The following is a 19090-nucleotide window of genomic DNA, read 5'->3' on the forward strand; positions in this document are numbered from 1 at the left end:
TGATTGGCTGATTACAAAAATGGCCATTTCAAAGAATAACATAGAAGAACATAAATATTTGTAGTAAATGGCCTTTTGGACGTGTTGTCGTCTTTCTGAACGTCACTTTACAGATCAGGGCTGTCTTGGAGTTAAATCTCTAAAGAAGAGAATTTATCATCCGCAGTTTCATTTTGTAAGTGAATCCATGCAGCACTTTGACTTGTTTTGTTTTTTTTTGTTCTTTTTTTTTACGAAAGGCTGCTATTTCTGAGTTCCATACAGGCTACCATTTTCTTTAAAGGTTGAAAAAAAGTTAAAATTCTTGCAATAATAGAGAAATTGGAGCTATATGGGCCCTTTAATCTCCAAATATCTGTGAAAATAAAAGGCTTTACCTCCAGACTGGAGAGCACAAAACCCCCATTGTAGGGATAAAGGAATGCAGAAAATAAGTAGCTCTTGATACCCATAGAAACCTCTTGACAGACAGAAAAATATACGTTGCCAAAATCTATAGATGAAGCTATAATACCTTTTCAATCCGAGGAGCTGAGATTAGCCAGATCTGTTTTAGTCAGTTTGAGAACAATTGGTGCTCGAGAACCCACCCAAAGCCGTTCTTGTTTCAGTGCATCCAAATGTAACAGATCATTTTTTTTACAGCCTCGTTCTCAATCGCCACTCCAAAAGAGCTGCTTCTGTTTCAACCATAAAGAAAGATTTACTGACAATAACATGTGAGCCTCTAAATGCACATGAGAAACTCTCCATTAGTGTTGCTTCTCACTGGGCGGGCTTGATAAAACACAAATATCATTCAGAAATCTTAGTGGATGTTTGTCTAGGCTTGCAGATGCAATGTAAATGTTTGGCATGCATTAGCTGTGCACATTTGGGGTGCAAAAGGATTCTGAAGCCATGCTATTTCTGTAAGACATGGTTTTGCTTGATTTTATTTTATAAACATGGCAGGGGTCCAGAGTCTGTGTAAACAAAGGGGGTGAATGATAGCAAGAACCACACGAGGAGAGGAATCATAATCTTTACAGGGTAATATGTCGTGTATAATGTTTAATTTTATCAACCTACATCATGTTGACACATAAAAGGTGCATCGGCAGTGTTGATCAATTATGATCTTCTATAAACGTCTTACCTGTCAGGATGTTCCTTGACCACTTGGTAAACTTTGAGCAGGAAGGTGTCATTGCGGAAGGCACGGCTCACACACTCCTTGTAGAGGCGAAACTCAGCGGCGGTGATGGCCTCGCCCTCAGGGATCTGTGAGAGGTTGAACTTAAACTCCTTGTGGTGACGCCGCTGCGGAGAGAGTTCCCTGTCGTACTCCACTGTGGGATGGAAACACATACACATACACAAACACAGCGTCACAAGATCATCAACAGAGAGAATGAGATGTAAGCAACTGTTTCAAGTTGACCAGCAGTTCGAATCTCACGTTTCTACCTGTGCCGCCGTTATGGGATTGATTCGATTCATCCCAGAGGTACAAGTTTAAACCCCAGGCTCAAATCTTTTAACCAAACTTGATATTTTATGGAATATAATTGCACAAAAAACATACAAAAGAATGTTTACAAACTGGGTTTCTATGTAAAGTTCTAGTAGACAAGGCCGCAGACACTGTACAAAATCACCACTTATACTTAAGATCTAATAGGATTTGCGGTTTCCCAAAATAAACCCCTGTTATCATCCGATCAAAGTGAACCTAGAGACATGCCAAGCCCACTTCTGACAGCATGAAATGACAAAAACCAACAAAAGCTCTGCTTTAATATGCACCATAATGACAATGTGCTCTCAAGGGAATCGATTCCTGTCTCAGCTGGAGGTTTCCCTCCCACAGCAAAGGGCCTGTGAAGAGCTATGATGACGGACAGACAGCGGGGGAAAAAATAAAAAGGAGCATGTCGAATGCATCGGAGCATAAAGCTGTTAAAGCCTGATGTGTGACATTCAGCAAAAGTCACAGAAATAAACGGATGTAATTGAATAAACACACATCAACAAACTTGTGGGTACTATTCTTACACTGTGACTGATTTAAACACTTTCACGTATGCTACAAACAACCACACACACACACACACACACACACACACACACACACACATAGACACGCTACACTATCATCATCTCGATGGCAGTTTTCAGTCAATACAGTGAGGTTCAACAGGCGTCAGTTTCCTGACCGCAGTCTGAATGCGCAGACCGACAGGGAACCAAAAATGGATTTATGTAGCCAACCATCCTTTTCACCTGCGGAGAGACCTGGAGCATAGCACGCAAAGTGAATACCCTCCCCCCCAACACACACACACACATGCACACACACACACAAAAGTTGGACCTATAAAAATGAAGGCACCTGTGTGGAAACACTGACCTGTCAGCAGGGGAACTATTGACACAGATGTTAAGTTGTGATGAAAACCCAGAATGGAGAAACTGAAATTCAAACTTTATATTATATATTATATATTACAGCTCCAGTCCACGATTACCTTTCAAAGTAGCAGTGTTATTTCTGTAAATCAACATTTGCCATAATTCGTTCGCAACTGCCTTTTGGGTAAAAAACGCGAAGCAATTTCAAATTAAATTCCACTTAAAATTCCATCCGCCTGGGGCTCCCCTCGCATTCCCCTTCCTCGGATCCGTTGAAATGAACTGCTGGTGCGATGCCAGGATGTGGCAGGTGGCAGGAAGATAGAGATTTTAGTTCGGTGGACGATAGCTTTGAATATCTTGCGTACTTTTCGCCTGAATCACATTGACTTGACTAGGTGATGAAACTTGCACGATATTGAAGTACGTCAGTACTAAGATATTGAAAATGTTCTAACTGAAACAGTTGATCAACAAACGTGTACATCTACGAAAAGTTAGACAAGTTAATGTAAAGTATACATAATACATATATATACATTCATATATACAGTTCTTTATAGACTTATAAAACACTTATTTTATTCTGAAGATTCATTGGGATACTTTTACAGGCCAAACCAGAGGTAAGAAAAATATACTTTTGTACCTAAGCCAGGCTTGTTAAAGTTTCTGGTAATTTTATGATGTGGGGACCCACCCAAAATGGACCAATGACACATTTTGTTCCTCGAGTCACAGGCGAAGAGAAAATTGTGTTGATGTGAGAATGCTGGAACCAATCAGACTCTCCCGAATGTGCCAGCTCCACCTCGTACCCACACCCAGGAAGGTCAACGCTCACCACATCCCCAGACATTTCCAAGTTACATAAATGTGGAACATAGGTAAGAAACCAAGCAGAAAAGCCAGGGAAGGATGGAGAGTCTCTCCAGCTTCATTAAGACGCTGAACATGGTTCGCTGTGACTTGTTCAAAACAAATAACATCTTAGTTTTGAGATTCAAAGGAAACCACCTATGGAGAATGGGATGTTATTCACATCTGTGTCTCTGTGACTTCTATCACTTGTGACGGTGACCTTTTCATCATTTTCCAAGAGCACATGCACACACACACACACACACACACACAGATACACGTATACACACACACACGCACACACACATTCACACGCACATTGATATCTGAGGTGTGTTGAGTGGATGGCTTAATGACTTTACAACACTCTCTGCACCACCCCCGGGCCAGCTTGAAATAATATATTCCCTATTCGTGAATTGTCAGTTTTGTTTTTTTTTTGGATGAAAGTTTTTTGATAAAGTAAGCAAAGGTGTGGGGTAAGTCACAAGGAAAAATATTCATGACAGTCACAGAAAAGTACACAATGATTTTTAGAGTTCCAAATAGCAACACTTAGAGAGAAAGGATTCGTTGTGTTGGCGATATCATTCTATTCTAAACCTTGATCCGATTGGATAACTTTCAACATATATTAAATAATTGTTGCCTACTGTAGCTTTGACTTTAAATCATCTCAGGTCAGTAATACGGGAAACCAGATAGAAACAATTATGTTCGTTACATTCAATATATGAGTCATAAAGGGCATTTCCCTGATCTTACACATGCTCACTTTTTTTTTCCTCAACAACAACTCTGTGACTTAGGAGGAGTTTGGTAAAATCTTCTAATGTCACCATGACCTCATCGAAATGATCTGGGACTTGAAGAACAAATGGGCCAAATTGCGAATGGAAGGACTGAAGTTTAAAGGGCATGGGTGAGAGAAAGATATGCTACATTGTGGGAAATGGGGGATCTCAAGTGATTGTAATTGTGTGTTTACAACACACCTCTGGGTCTGAGTTGTTCTCAGTTCAGAATCTTCACTCTGAATGAAGACAAAGATGGATATTCAGAAAAAGAAGCAGGAATCTTTGAAAAGTATTCAAGAGACTGTGTCTATTGAAAAAAAACATACGTGTAAAACAGAAGTTTATGGTTCACTCATGCATTCTCTTTCCAAACAAGTAAACGGAAAGCTTGACGTCAGTGGATCATTTGAACCGGCATGTATTGTTTACCCGCATCAAACATTGAATAAGTTCATAAACAATCCTGATTCGAAGGAAATTGCTTTTTCAATATATCAACTTTCAACCTTTAATTTGTTAAGCAAGTTGTATAAGGAATCTAAAATTGTGTCATACATGTACTGAAGCTTGGTTAATGTTTTTTGACAGATTCAGTATCCTGAGACTTTTGCCGTGAAAGCATGGACACAAATTGTCCAGTCAGTTTCGGGAAGATCTTTTGTTTCACGAGAGAGGGTTTTTGGAGAAGCTCCATTTATAAAGTCGGGTGTTCACGTTTCAAACGGTGAAACCGTGTTAGGTTTATCAACTGATGATGATTGCTGATGAAGTTGTTACTCTTTTTCTTATATTACAGCATCAAGAAAAACTGAAAAATGATCTCGTGTGATATGAAGCAGCGCTCTATATTCCATTATAATGTTACACACGGAGCGTTTTGTCAATTCATTAATACGGGCAATGAAACAAAAAATCAGACACTACTAAGCTTCTCTCAAAGTTGATACCGTTTAAGTTTTTGGACCAAACAAAAACAAACGTTAAAGCCGTCAACTACGACAAATACCTGTAGTCTGGCATCCTGCAGAAATGTGGGCTTTAGTAGTATATTTCTCACACAAAATACAGTGGAAGCGCCAGTATTTAAGGTAATAAGTAGCATTCCAGCTGCTGCTTTGCCGTTTCGGCTTCATATTCAATTGAAATCTACTGGGGATTCACATCTAAAATGAAGGTGGAAGTCTTCACATGCCACATAAAGGCACCTTAGCCCTGCACTAATCCACCATGACATCAGCTTTGAAACAAACAGAAGGGAAAAGGGATTTCGATTTGGATGATTCGAATAAGATTTTATTCAGAGTTATTCTAAAGATGGGAAAGTGATTATATTAGCGATTTGCTGCACACTGACGGATAACAGAGCCTTAAGGCTATGTGTGAATATGTAATATGTGTGAATACAGGTCTGAGTGTGTAGTTCTTGGATTTTATCAGCGCACACCCACTCTTGAGAGGATCTTGAAAAGATAAACATACTGATATATGAGAAAGAAAGGGGGGGATCTAGGAAAGTTGGAAATAGCAAATAAAATTGGACGTGTTGATGGGAGAGCGCAAAAAGGGATGCTTATGTGTCAATAAAAAGTTTATGTCAGTTAAAATAACGCAGACAGACAAAATGACAGGGGCTGCAATGGATTAGATGACAAGACCAGATGGAGAAAGACAGAGCAGAGGGAAAGAGAGGGAGGCCAAAGGGACAAAAACAGAGGGATAAAGAGACAGCGCTTTGGAGACCATCAGAGGGAGAGACGTGGAGTCGGTTTGTGACAGGAGCCGAGTGAGAAGGACAACATGCAGATTTCTCTTGGACCCTTCAAGAGGAACTGTTCTCTCGTTTCCACCTGCACAACATCTGGCTATGTTCCGCCGCAGTTGTGTTTCCATCACTTCAGAGGACATTGCATCGACTTACAAACACTTCCTGGAGACTTACTTGCCTAAAACCTAACCTCAGCTCAACCTCGTGTCCAATTTCCGCCCTAAAACCTAATGATTAATGATCTGGGGGATTAAATATGACCATTTTTTGAAAGAAGATTATACTAATAGAAAAAACCTCAGTGTTGGAAATCCGTATTAAAGGCCTCTGCAACATAGTTTACTTTACATGGCATCAAGAGTGGACAGATAGATGACTTCACATTAGCTGAGGAAAAACAATCAGTGAAAGCAATGAAACCACTTTTCATTTGTCTTGAGGGGCAAAGGAGGGATGGAAAAGGGGAAAGGTTTTGAAGGACAGTTGGGTGAGTGAAACTTTGAGTCCAAAGGCAGTCTTGGAAAGAGGATGAGTAGACAAACAGACAGACGGGATAGTGAAAGCGACAAGTAATTCTGATAAACACAAGTTGTTTTTTTTTGAGGGAGTGAGGGAAGGGGTAAAATTAAATACAAGTGAAAGTGCAAAAATCAAATTGTGATGAAAATTAAACAAAAACACGGTGAAAGATAGATTAAGAGGATGGAGACACCTTGAAATACACTGGAAATTAGAAAACAAGGAAAAGAAAATAGCTTCAATCTGAAGCATGAAAAGCAGGATTTTGTCGGAGAGGCCTGGAAGTGGTTGACAGGCTGACAAGTCTGTGGTCGGCGTTTCGCTCATACTCCCAATAACATCCAGCCAATCCCCCAGAGGGACAGCTCTCGGACAGCCGACCGCATCAAATCCCTGCTGCTTTCACTCACACGTGAAACACACAGCTCACAACCAGCGACCATGTCCCCTCACCGAGATGTTCTCCAACACGGTCTGTTTTAACAGACACAGCCAAGTATATTCAAGGTCAACAAAGTCATGTCATTGAAATGCAGCGAGTAATACATAATGTTTACACATGCACAACACACACACACAGAAGAGGTCTCTCTAACATGTCTGCAGAGGTCTAAAGGAGTTGATATGATACTGACACAATGGATACAAATGTGGTTTCAAGTATCTTAAAACTCAGACAAATACAACAGAGGACAATCAGATATAGACAGTTTTCTGAAATGTAATTATGCGGTCAGATAATATCTGTCTCCTTTCAGGAAGGGATATGTTTAGAGGCTTTTCACCTCAAAGCTCAACAAGTTAGAACATGGAAACACGTCAGCAGAGAAAAACGGTGCAACTTGTGAACTGAATTACTGACAACCGAACAAATTATTTGGATTAAAAATGTGAAAGACTAATGAATAAACAAACACACAAAAAAGAAACCTGTCTATTTCTATTATCCTGTGTGAGTCTGAGATTTAGTCAGTGACAGTCAATTCAGTTGAGACTTTTGAGGATTGGAGTGCTTTTAACCGTTCTGCATTATCATCAACTTGCTTCAGCATTTTATCAATTTTTCTAACTAAAAACATCCAGCTGCTTTATAACGTTCCCGGCAGCTCACAACCGTGGATTTTTTCATTCCCTTAACCAACCGTCTGTGAATTCCAAATCGTGAATCCACACAGCGACTTGCTGAGCAAGTGCATTGGCGTCTTGTGCTGCAGCGGAGACGGCGGGGTTTGCTGCTTTTCAGCCACTTTACCCACAATTGGCTTTTCCAGAGCGACGCAACATAGCAATTCTCTTCATTTTCTAAGCTTTTTGAGCCAACAGCTTTAACAGCAAGGAGTTGTCCAGTATAGTGGGTGGAATGAGACCACAAACAGGATACACCAAACATGCCTCATCGTGAAGAACATACATCTTGCTCTTTATATGTCGTATATCGATTCAGTCATTTCCCTCTTGAGGAAGAAAATTAAGCGCAATAATAGAAAGAGGTTGAAATGACTCAGCAATGTTGGTAAAACAGCAATACTGTGTCTTTTTAAAATGTACTTACATTATACTTGCCATGTGTAACTGACCAAGTAAGGATGTGGCTGAAAAACCACAATGTATTTTTTAGTTTTTAGAGGAATCTTCAAAAAGTTTATAATAAGTGGATGTGCTGGTCTAAGTTTGTGCTGCCGTTAGGAAAAAAAAACATTCTTCAGCTCATCGTCTCCTGTCTTATTATAAATAAAAAAAACAAAGCAAAGACAATATTAGTTTCTTAAAGCCTTTTAAAGTTTGGCGTAAAGGGAAATTCAGCAACAGTTGTCGACTAAACTGACCCAAGACCACCGTTATTCCTTTTCTCTTGCTGTCATGTTTGTATGACGCTCTATCATCCAGACAGAGCGTTAAAAGGGCGGCGGGTGTTGCTCTTACATTGTGATTTCGGGCAGCACGAGTGAAATGGACCTGACCTGACTGGCCTGATGCCTGCGGTGCGGCAGACAATTCTGATCCCAGTACAGTACAGCAGAGGAAAGAGGAAGAAAGTGGTGAAAAAAAAAAAAAAAATCGTTAAAATGTTGTTTGTTTTCGTTTCTCTTTGACCTTGCCGTCTGGTCAAAATCACTGTGCTACATTTGAACAATTAGTGCATCAAAGATGCCCGCTAAGTTATGAGACCCCCACAGTGATTACCGCCTCCCTTTATTCCTACGAGTAGGACGTGTCCTCGGTGCCTCAATGCGGTCTGGAGAGTGTAGAGGTTTGTTATGGACCAGGTGCGTGAAGAAAAGCAGCCTGGAGATTGTTTGGGATGATTTCACAAGGAACCCTTTTTCGGCTGAACTTCCACAGAGATTCTGGAAATTTCTCCGCTGGATCAGTGGGGAGTTACCTGCCACACTCAATGGCAGCTCACGAGCGGGGCTGAAAAAAGGGTTTCTTCACTTTCGTCTTTGCCCAAGCAGGGATACAATTCCCCCTCTACTTCAGAACAGGAAAGAGCCCTTGTTGATATTTGCTTGGTAGGACAGTTTAAGTGTAATTAAAATGACATCTTTAGGCTCTGCTTTGCTGTCCTTGTGGGAAGCACTGTTTGTTTTTTTTCCTCCAAGTGTCTCCTGGAAGAAATAAAATGACTGCAGTTCTATTAATGAAAGAAACCGCTGAACTTGTTGAACTAACATGGGAACAAGGAGCCAGTGTATCTGGAAAACCAGCTGAGCTTTTCTCTATAGTACAGCAAAGATTTCAGTATCCTCTCAATTATCAAGCTTTGTGGGAGTTTTATGCATTAAACATGCCAAAACTGGGTCCCTAAGCACCCCGTAAAAAATCTTTGCTTTCTAATTAAATATGTAATTTACTATTGCTACTACCTCTGACCCTCACTGTGTACCAATGACGTGGTAAAGGTTGACAGGGACATGGAATGAAAGGGATCTATGGAGAGACCAGAGAATTTAAAGGAAAGCACACAAATGCTCTTCGATGATAATTTTACACAGCAAAAACCTGTCAAGATTGTTAAAGACTTTGCAGATTGCTAAACCAATAAAAAAAAATCCTCTCACTGTCCAAGGTATGAGAAGAATCCATCTGTGTTTATGTAATTACAGCCCCTAATCTGTTTTTTCTCTCAGACTTGATGGTTTCAGACGATAGTTCCCCTTTCTCCATGTCTTCAGTTCATCATCAATTCCTTCAAAGATCCGTCTCGGTTTCCACTGCCGGATTAACTTTCAAGCGAAAGGTGCATGGTTTACAAAGTCAGACACAAACCACCACTTTATTATGCATGAAGATAGTCTTCTCCCTTAAGAAAAGGCATGGGCAGGTTGTGACAATAAAACAAGGGAAAGAGCGTATTCAACTAGATGGCTCATACAATGTAAAGAAACACTGTCAATCCCACCACCCCGACACTTTGCTGCTTTCAGGCTCTTTGTAGTTGTGCAAGCTGCAGAGTCAAGGTATGAACACGAGCACCAGGGTCTGCTGGGAGTCATCATTACGGCTGAGGTGTGTGTACATGTGTCCATCCTGTGCTATGATCTTCTCTCCCCCGACCCTGCATCAAAGCTAACAACACACTGAGCGCCACAGGACCGGCCAGGGGCGACTGGCGAGAGTTTATGTCCGATGCATGTGGGCACACAAACAAGACATCCTGTGAAAAAGTGCGGATACGTGTTCATGTAGCGTCATCGGGGGAAACGGACACGGGGTAAAAAGCAAATAATTATAAAACAACATATACATATGGGATATGGGAGTCGGGGTTATGGTTATAGTTCCATATGTCGGGGATGAGAGAATTCTGGGCCATGCAGGAGCATTAGTCCATAGCAAGGATATGGGCCGATAAAACCGGCCCTTCTGTATACTGTCAAGCCCCATAGACAAACAGAGAACGAACAAGAGGAAGCTTTCATCTGTGTGTCCAACATGAAACAGGAAAGATGTTGGTGCATTGCACTGGTAAGTCCCTGTTAAGCAATTTTGTTTAATGTTCAACTGGGCAGGCAACTTTCCAGTGAACAACCTGGAACAATCAGAAGTATTAGAATTTGCAGTGACGAAATGGATTTAACCTGTAACCGATGTATGCAAACCATTTAGCGTTAACTATAAAAGCAGCAGGTGTGTGAAATGTATTTTACATTTTCATGCTGGTTGACATGTACCGGGTACAGAATTAGCAAAGTCAGACGCAAGATGACAAAAGACAGGCCGAGTTTAACCTCGCCGAGAGAAGACTCTTCGCAAGAATGAGAATAACGTTGCGTGACGAAAGTCAACTGAGCCAGAGAAATCTGAGAAATTCATTTTTACACCACGAAGACAGTCCACGAAAATATGGAAATGAGTAGATGCAATTTGGACCCTTCAAGACTCAGTGGAACTAAATGGATTAAACCTGGACGACAAAAGACTGATGAATGAAGAGCTGCTCCTGTGTCCGGGCTGTTAACAAGATAAAGCTTTCCAAACTGGGGGGATCAGTCTTCTTCTCTCACAGGCTAGATGGGAAGCACATGGGCAGATCTCTTCTTGCAGAGATGCTAAAGATCAACATTAACTTGGTACAATGGTACTAATCAAAAAAATGCCAGCACTGATGAAAATATTGATTAGTCAATAAGTTCAAACAAAGAAGTAAGCCAGACTTAGGAGAGACGGATGTGAAGCCAAAGATATTTTAAGCCTGACCAATCTGGTCAACAGAGGAAGTATCTTGGATGGTGGACAACCAGATAGAAGCCCCCTGTAAAAAACTAAGACCATAAGATCCCCGCATTTATCAATAGCTGCTGGAGGCCCACCTCGATAGCTCACTAGCCCCTTACCAGCGGCGCTGATCTCTGGCAAAGTACAGGTCTACAGAAGTGCAGAATGAGAAGATGTGGAAGGATGTGGAAGGATCACACACATACTCCTGATAGCAACATTGCTGCGCAGCCTTACGGATATAACATCCCAAGGCACAAGGGAGGTTGGCCCATGAACAGCTGGCGCTTGAGAAGGACATCAAACAGAGCAGGGTGGAAACATACATGGAAACAGCTGGAGAGGATTGGGGACTCTTTTGGAGTGTGGTCAAAAGCCTCTTGCTCCATGAAAAAGAGGTGTAAGAAAGAGAATATTTTCATATTCCTCGATGTTTAAATATGTTTAAAGAAAGAGAAGTCTCCAATGTTATTCAATGTAAAGGCGTGTTACATTCATTCGTCCGCGGCGTCAGGTCCACTTTACTCCCCTTGGTTCATGTCATTATTTTGAATCCATTCATTTCAGCCCTGGGCCGCGTCATTGAATTACCGCATGGTTTTAGTCACATTATCAGCATGTGTGCGTATTTGGAGTCGAGTTGTACTAAATCAAATTGAGCTCGTAGTTACTTGCACCCAATTCAGCAAAGGCTGTGACATAACATTAATACACAACCTCATCTGTGAGCATTCTTTCTGACCGCCATTGCGTCTGATTCATAACTGACATTTGTGGTTGTGGTAACAACCGTCCTGATGAATACTGTGATATCAAATCAAAGTGAACTCAGCAACACAGATCAGGAAGAGTTGAACCCTGTGGAGTTCTATTTCTTCACCGGTCAGCACAGCGTAGGCAAGATGGTTTATTAATGGTCGAGACATTCTCACAAATGATACAAATGATAAAAAAGATAAAATGATAAAAAGTTACTAACTGCAAAATTTCTGCAAACAGTTTCTACAAGCCTGACAAATTGGGCTACATAACCAGCCGCCTCCATATCAGACTTGTCCTGTCTTTGTTGACTTTAATAGGTTACAGTTCATAATGCCTTTCCTGGACAGGCATTCCTTGTAGAGAAAGGCCCATTTGAACCAGATAATCACATTTTGCTTTGACCATCATCCTTTCTATAATCCCTGGGAAAAAAACATTCAGGTCTCTAAAACGCAAACTGAAAATATGAGAGGTACTGTGCCCTGCTGTCCCAGGACACAAACTCGTAGCGATGTCCTGAGCGTTTTTTTGTTCCCGCCACCCCGAGCTCCATCATCACTGTGCTACATTCCATAAGTGACGTTCCCATCAGTGAATTCCCAGTGTGTGTCAGCTCATGTGTGTTACTCTGAAGGTGGATGGATAATTTGCTGTAATTGCCTCTCCGCTGGGACTTTGCGAACAGATAGATATTTAAGGTATGGCTCTTGGACTGTTGGGTATCAGTTCCTACCATCAATTGGGCTGACAGCTGAGTGGTAGCAGTCATCAGCTCTCTGTTGAGTCTCCAGTTGGTCTCCAGGTTGCTGGATATGTCATACCTGTTTGTCAGTAAGAGATTTTCTTCCTCCTCATTAAGCACTCATGCACTCTCATTCATGCCGTACGACTCTGCGGCAAAGGGACTTCAAACATCGGCTAGACATTCATATTTTTGGCTACGTGACTGTTAAGACTACAACATTCAAAAATATTAGGTAACGGAAAGCTTGGCTCCTTAACATTAGGCTTGGAATGTCAAAATTGTGAAAAATAAAAAGTTATGACCCCGAAATATTACGTAAAACGTTTCCATTTTAAATACTAATAATACACATATGTCTTGCAAAAAACAGCAAATGCTTTATGACTGGCTGAACATTTCAGAAGAGCTTAATACCTGTCTTTGGCACAAAACTTTACAGATGATTGTCACCAAAAAGGAATCTGTTATAACTTTGCATAGAAGGATTAATAATCTACAAACATGAGATAATCTTCCCGATGTTCGAGTAAAATAACACATTTATAAAGTTGACGGTCCTGACTAAGTCCCCATCGGTAGTTTAATTTGATTCGCAAATATTGATCCAAAGGAGTCAATTCATACCATCTCACTCAAACTGTCTTGATTATTTATAAATGTCGTGTTTAAATCTTATTTCATAATGTCGCATTGTAGAGTACAAGCATTCTTTGCCATTAAGTTTATTTTTTCTAAAAAGTGCAACGTAGCGGCTTATTAGAGATTTTGTGTAAATTGTCGGCTAAGGCGCTACCCAGCAAAAGGAAACCAAGAGTTCCCAATCTTTGATTCTTTTTCCAAACACTTTTTCCACTTTCCAAATGTTCTGATGTGTCTTAATATCTAAAAGGAAGAATATTAAAGTGCTTCAAAACTGCTTTCAAGCCACCAGCACCGCCCACCCATCTGCACACCATTATTACTAACAAATACCAGGGCCAGAGCTGAAGCAGACCTGTGAGAAAAACAGGATAGGCCTACAAATAATTATTATGACTGTACCTTCTCAATAAAACTATATTGCAGGTCCTCCAGAATGGAACGTCTTTACACATCTAATACCCCGTTATTAATGACACTGACCTTTGACAAAGGCAGCAAACTATCAAAATATCTTGTTGCCAGTATTAACAAACCAAATGTGTTGGTGTAAAAAAGTGTTTGTGTGTGTATGTGTGTGGGCGCGCGCATTCAGACAGTCAGCTATTACACCAATGTCTCTCATCAATCTCTACACACCATTTGTGTCTCATAAAACACGCCCCAAATGTCTAAAACGGGCACACGGATCCACTGTGATTTCCCCAAAAGCTCCTAAAGAAACAAGTGTTCATTTCAATTTGAGCCAGTGAGCTGTCAGCGAACGATGCTGCAACATCTTTTTCACATTTACAGGAAATTCCATGAAATCAAGAAAGTCATGAACTGGAAAATAAAGAACAATGATTTTTTTTTTTTGCTTCGTTTTAAGAGATGCTATTAAAATTGTAATTCCGCAACAGCTGTCACAACAGACTGTGGTAAAAACTGATGTTGCCCGACACGCATTGGCCCAGATTTGTGGTCTTGACACAAAATCTTGTGTTGCGTGCGGAAGAGCCACATGACTTTCAAAAAACCCACAACAGTGGAAAGAGTGCAGAGAAGAAACTCAACACGAGTTATACAGTGAGCCCTTCAGCTATTGTCAAAAGGGGCAAAAGTCCATTCTACATTTTAGACATGGAATAGACTCATGCCTCTAGCGGAGCTTTTTGGAGTAAAACCATGTTTCAGCTCATTCTGCACTTCCATTGTGTGACCTCTCCAACATCTTGCTCTCTCAAGAACCCTAGATTGGGCGAGAAAATGGCAGAGAAATTCTGACATGGACAAGAAAATAACCAAACTAGTCACTGACACCACACACTGTGCTGTGTAATATATGTGACTTCCAAATAACACATCAAGAACCAGAATCATTCATCTCAACTTATGCAATCGTCGTTTATCATATGTCCATTATCCATTACGCTTACCCAAGCTGTCATTTGGCAAGAGGTGAGATTCTCTCTGGATGGGTCAATAACAGGGCCATATATAAACTTACAGCCGTTCTCTTTTTCAGACGTCTGTGCAATTTAGGGTCTCCTGGTAGCAGTGAGGCGGAAGCACCAACCACTGAACCCCCAAGTCCCTTTTGCATGGTTCAGAGCAAGTCAAAATATCACAATTAGCTGTTTTGGTCATGTAGGACACAGGAATTTATTTGATGACGATCTATGATGACGATCTATAATGTCTGTCGGAGACATTAAGAATGACAGAAGAATTAGCTGTGATCAACGTAAAATCGCCGGTTCCCCTTTTGTTTCGCGGCAAATAAAACATCAAGTTTATTATATCGTACGGACACATAGCCATTACCTTGGATGCAACTGGATCCGGTATTTATTGGGGAAATTGATGACTTTGGCATTCAGAAGATTGATTGTTCTACAAAAAGAAACTTCTGATCTCTCTGCAAGATTCCCTGCGGTTGATGTCTGGCTACATTTCTTCTGTGATTTATATGACAGATGGTGGCTACTGCTTTTCTCTTGGGTCGTGACCACAGACCCTCTCAGAAATGGCTCCCTAGGCTGCTGTACAGATCCGCCACCTTTCAGCCCAAAGTGAATATTACCTCAAACAGACATGTACTCCCTTAGTTTTTGATGAGAGTCAATTCTGAGAAAACTTTGCTGCGGGTTGCAGTTTTTTTCTGCCAGCCCTCATTTTTCATGCGGCTTCAATAGAGGAATGGTGGTTTTTGAGAGGCCATCCAAGGACTGACCACGCGAGCACGCATGATGCATTTTGTACCGCTTTGAATGTGCGCAATGCCTTACGCATGATTTAAGACCACAATTACTTGTATGTATTGTACGTTTTTCTTAGGGTTCGATGTGTGTTAATGTGCCTTTATTAGCAATACAGGCTGTTATAAAAGGGCTGCTACAGTGATCTGTTGCTGCTTTGGGGCAGCAGGTGTGTATGTGTGTGTATATGAGTATCTGGGCTAGGCTGGTCTACTCCTGGATTTAGTGGAGGAAGCTGGTGTCAAAGCCAGGAGATGGATCTCTCCTGAGGGATCAGATAAATAAGGAAAAAATATCTTTGAAAAAGGGAAAAGCAGCTGTCTCCAAAAGAGAAGTCCAAATATTGGTGGCTTTACATTCCATAGCGGCAAGGTAGAGGGCCAGCTCACCCCTGGATGCTTTTCTGGACAGGTTTATCTGCGACTGCCTTCCTTTCTATCCCTCCTCTGCCTCCCCGCATACCTTCTCTAACCCTTATATCTCTCTATCATCACCTCTCGGTTTGCATTTTCCAACCTACTCACTGCGTTACAAAGAAAAACGAATCTGAGTGCGATTCTCTTTGTGAAGCCTGCGGTAACCGCAGTACATTTCAGAGGCTTAGAGGCAGAGCATATGATCCGCTGATAAATCAGACAAGCCCGGCTTCGATCGCTCCTTGGACTGACTTAGGAGTAAGCCCCACTGCTTGTTTTACACTCAGGCACCGTTCCAAAAACAGCAACGGTAACCAGATACGAACAAGGCAGGTGGGCCTTGGGGAAAATCAGAAAAATAATCAATGTTTCTAATAATACATCTGTCCGCAATGTCAGCAGATGTCAACACAATATTGGGGAGATGAAAGTGTGGCGACGTTTTGCTTTTCTCCAGTTTTCACACAAAAGCCAGGAATGCCCAACTGACCCTCTTATGAAAATAGTGTTATTTAAGTATCAGGTGACAGCGGAGCTTAAATCTACAACGAAGTGCACTTAACATGAGGACATTGTGGTGGGTCTGTAGCCATAATTCCTCCTTTCAGTATCTAGATTTTAATTTATATCGTATGCAGAACAGACTCGGTGGAGCTGGTCATAACATGTAAGACTACAGTAAAGTTATTTCTTATTTGAATTTCTCGTTCCATGTTGCTCCATCCTTTCTGATTATTTCTCCTGCAAACAAGCAGGAATGTCTGTTCCTTTTCTATCGACCACGTTGTGGTTTTTGAAGGAAAAAAAATCGAAAAGAAAACTGCAGCGGCTCCAGAAGCCTTGAAACGAATCGCAAATTATTCAACGGTTATGACTTTTCTGATGATTCTCACTGACCCGTCAGTGATTTGCCATTATTTTAATGCGAACTTTTAACTCCGCTTACTAGGAGACTTAATACAGCAGAACTTGGGACTTTGTACCACTTTAAAATCCAAAGAGGTGAGTAGAGTCAGGAAACATCTTGCCTTGGAAAAAGAAGGCAGAAACTAAATTATGCAATGAAACTTGTATTATAGTATTTATATTTGAGGGCCATAATTTATTGGATCATATTAAGGCTGTCATTGTGTTCTAATAGTCTCTCAAAGTGAAGTTGAAAAACTTTGACATGCACCGTCCTGTGTAATTCACATGGCTCTAGAGGAGAAGCGTAAAGGCTGAACTGCAAAGAAAGATCCACCACAGTGGTTTATTACTTGGGTTTTGACTGGTGTTTCAAAGCTAAATTTACAACAATATTGCTTCATTCTGGAGCAGCAACACTGATCTTTTGAAGCCTCAGAATGAGCCACAGATGCTCAGGATGTTCAGAACTCAGAGCAGGTTTGACAGATTGAAGAGAGTGGGTGCTACCGGTCTTTGCGACTTGCACGGATGGACAGCATTATTATCGTCATGAGACGATAGACTTTATTAATCTGAGAGGGGAATTCATTTGTCAAAGCTGCAAGGCACATTCGCACATTAGAAGAGTAGCTATAGAATAGCCTAAAATAAGCAGAATGAATGATAATGTACAAAATGAGATGGATAAATATAAAAATACAGGACGGGATGAATATTATATTTCCGTATTAGAATAAAATGAATAATTTACTTTGCATATACTGATGTATAACAAATGACATGACGGTGCTAACAGGAGTCAAAAACCGTATACCCTCAGGACAAATCTGCAATTCTGCACTTTACATCCAGTACAGCCAGTGCTGCACTCGACTGCTTATGTCAGCCTTGCTCTTGTCACTTAATTCTCTATTTCAACTATCATACAGCCTGCACCTGAACTTTGTGTGATGCACTCTCAAAGCTGCACTCAACTTTGACTTGCACATATACCAATACATTTTACATTTTCTAATATGGTTAGCCTTGCACTGTTTGCATGTCCCTGCACTATTACATCAGGCTACTACAATATGTTTACTATTATTTATTTATGACACTTATCTGGATGCACTGTGGACAGCAAATTGAGGATTTCATTGAACAAGGAAACAAGATTTCCACAGTCCATATGACAATAAATACTTTCAATCTTTGATATTGAATCATTGAAACTGTTGACATGCTGCGTGAGATGATGTTGGAGGTGCCTCGGTGCAGATCTGTGCTGGAGGATTAAACCAGAGCAGATGAATCATATCGTCTGATGGCACCAGGAAAGAATGATTTCCAATATGGTTTCTTCCGTCATCTAAATTGTGTGAGATCGGGATCATCTCAACAAAAAGCTTGGATTGGATGGAGTTTTGTCAACCAAAACTCTAAGCTTACAGTATCTGTGTTCATGAAGGACAACCTAAGCTGCTGTTCGTTAAAAAAAAAAAAAAAAAAGGGAATAGTCCCTTTTGGAGGAACACAAAGCTAGATAAGGTATCCAAGAGACTGGCCGGTCAAAGGTGTGGGAAGTGTCCGTACATGAGGAAGGACTGGGCAGAGTTTCCCCTGCACATCCTTAGAGATAAGATCCTTTTATCCAGCCAGCCTTACTGGGAGTGGATAAATGTCTGGTATGAATGGTTTCATCCAGACTCAAACTCTGAATTTTGGAAACATGAATACCATTGCAACCATAATGAAACAAACGTTACTATCTTCTCATTTGCACTTTCTCTACTCTTACTTTTTTCCCTCTATCAGCCATTTCTCAGATATCTCTCTTTCTTTCAACCATTTTTCTTCACTGAGTAAGTTTTTGCATAAAGCAATATAAAAAAAAAACTGTAAATGCACACTGGCCTCTGAATGGGAAAAACAAGATATAGATATTTTACCTCAGTTCTCTCATCGTAGCCCTCTTCCCAGCAATTCCTCTAACCAGCCCTTCTACGACTGTTTTCCTGTCAGTATCATGTTTGGAAAGTCAACCCACGGGTCAGCCTAGGGCTCGTAAATTTGTCAGCCACAGCCCGGCTGAAAGGGAGGCTACTTGCTCAGGAGGGTCAGGAGCATCAACACTCACATGGGGCCTTTTTCTCACTGTTTTTTCAGGCATGTCCTCTTTAGAGACACCACCAGCCTGGGAATGTGTGTGTGGATGAGTCCTGCTGCTTTTGACGCGAAAGACGATGAGGACTTGGCTCAAAATTCCATTCGAATAAAACACATCAGTGAATGAGACTCGGTGATCGATGTCGTTATCTGGGAAATTGACTAATCTTATGGAG

The 19090-nt window shown here is 41.0% G+C and overlaps 1 protein-coding gene across 1 annotated transcript in view; it reads right to left on the bottom strand.

Moving 5' to 3' along the window:
* bmp6 (bone morphogenetic protein 6) overlaps positions 1–19090 on the bottom strand; it is a 47830-nt gene that overhangs the window by 14614 nt on the left and 14126 nt on the right. The window contains exon 2 of the mRNA XM_086151421.1: positions 1139–1331. Within this exon, the coding sequence (XP_086007547.1) occupies positions 1139–1331 (193 nt within the window). The remainder of the gene's footprint in view (positions 1–1138; positions 1332–19090) is intronic.

This window comes from Fistularia commersonii, chromosome 8, assembly GCF_037954325.1.
Source record: "Fistularia commersonii isolate RoL2024-O1a breed Wild chromosome 8, RoL_Fcom_v1.0, whole genome shotgun sequence".
Lineage (NCBI taxonomy): Eukaryota > Metazoa > Chordata > Actinopteri > Syngnathiformes > Fistulariidae > Fistularia > Fistularia commersonii.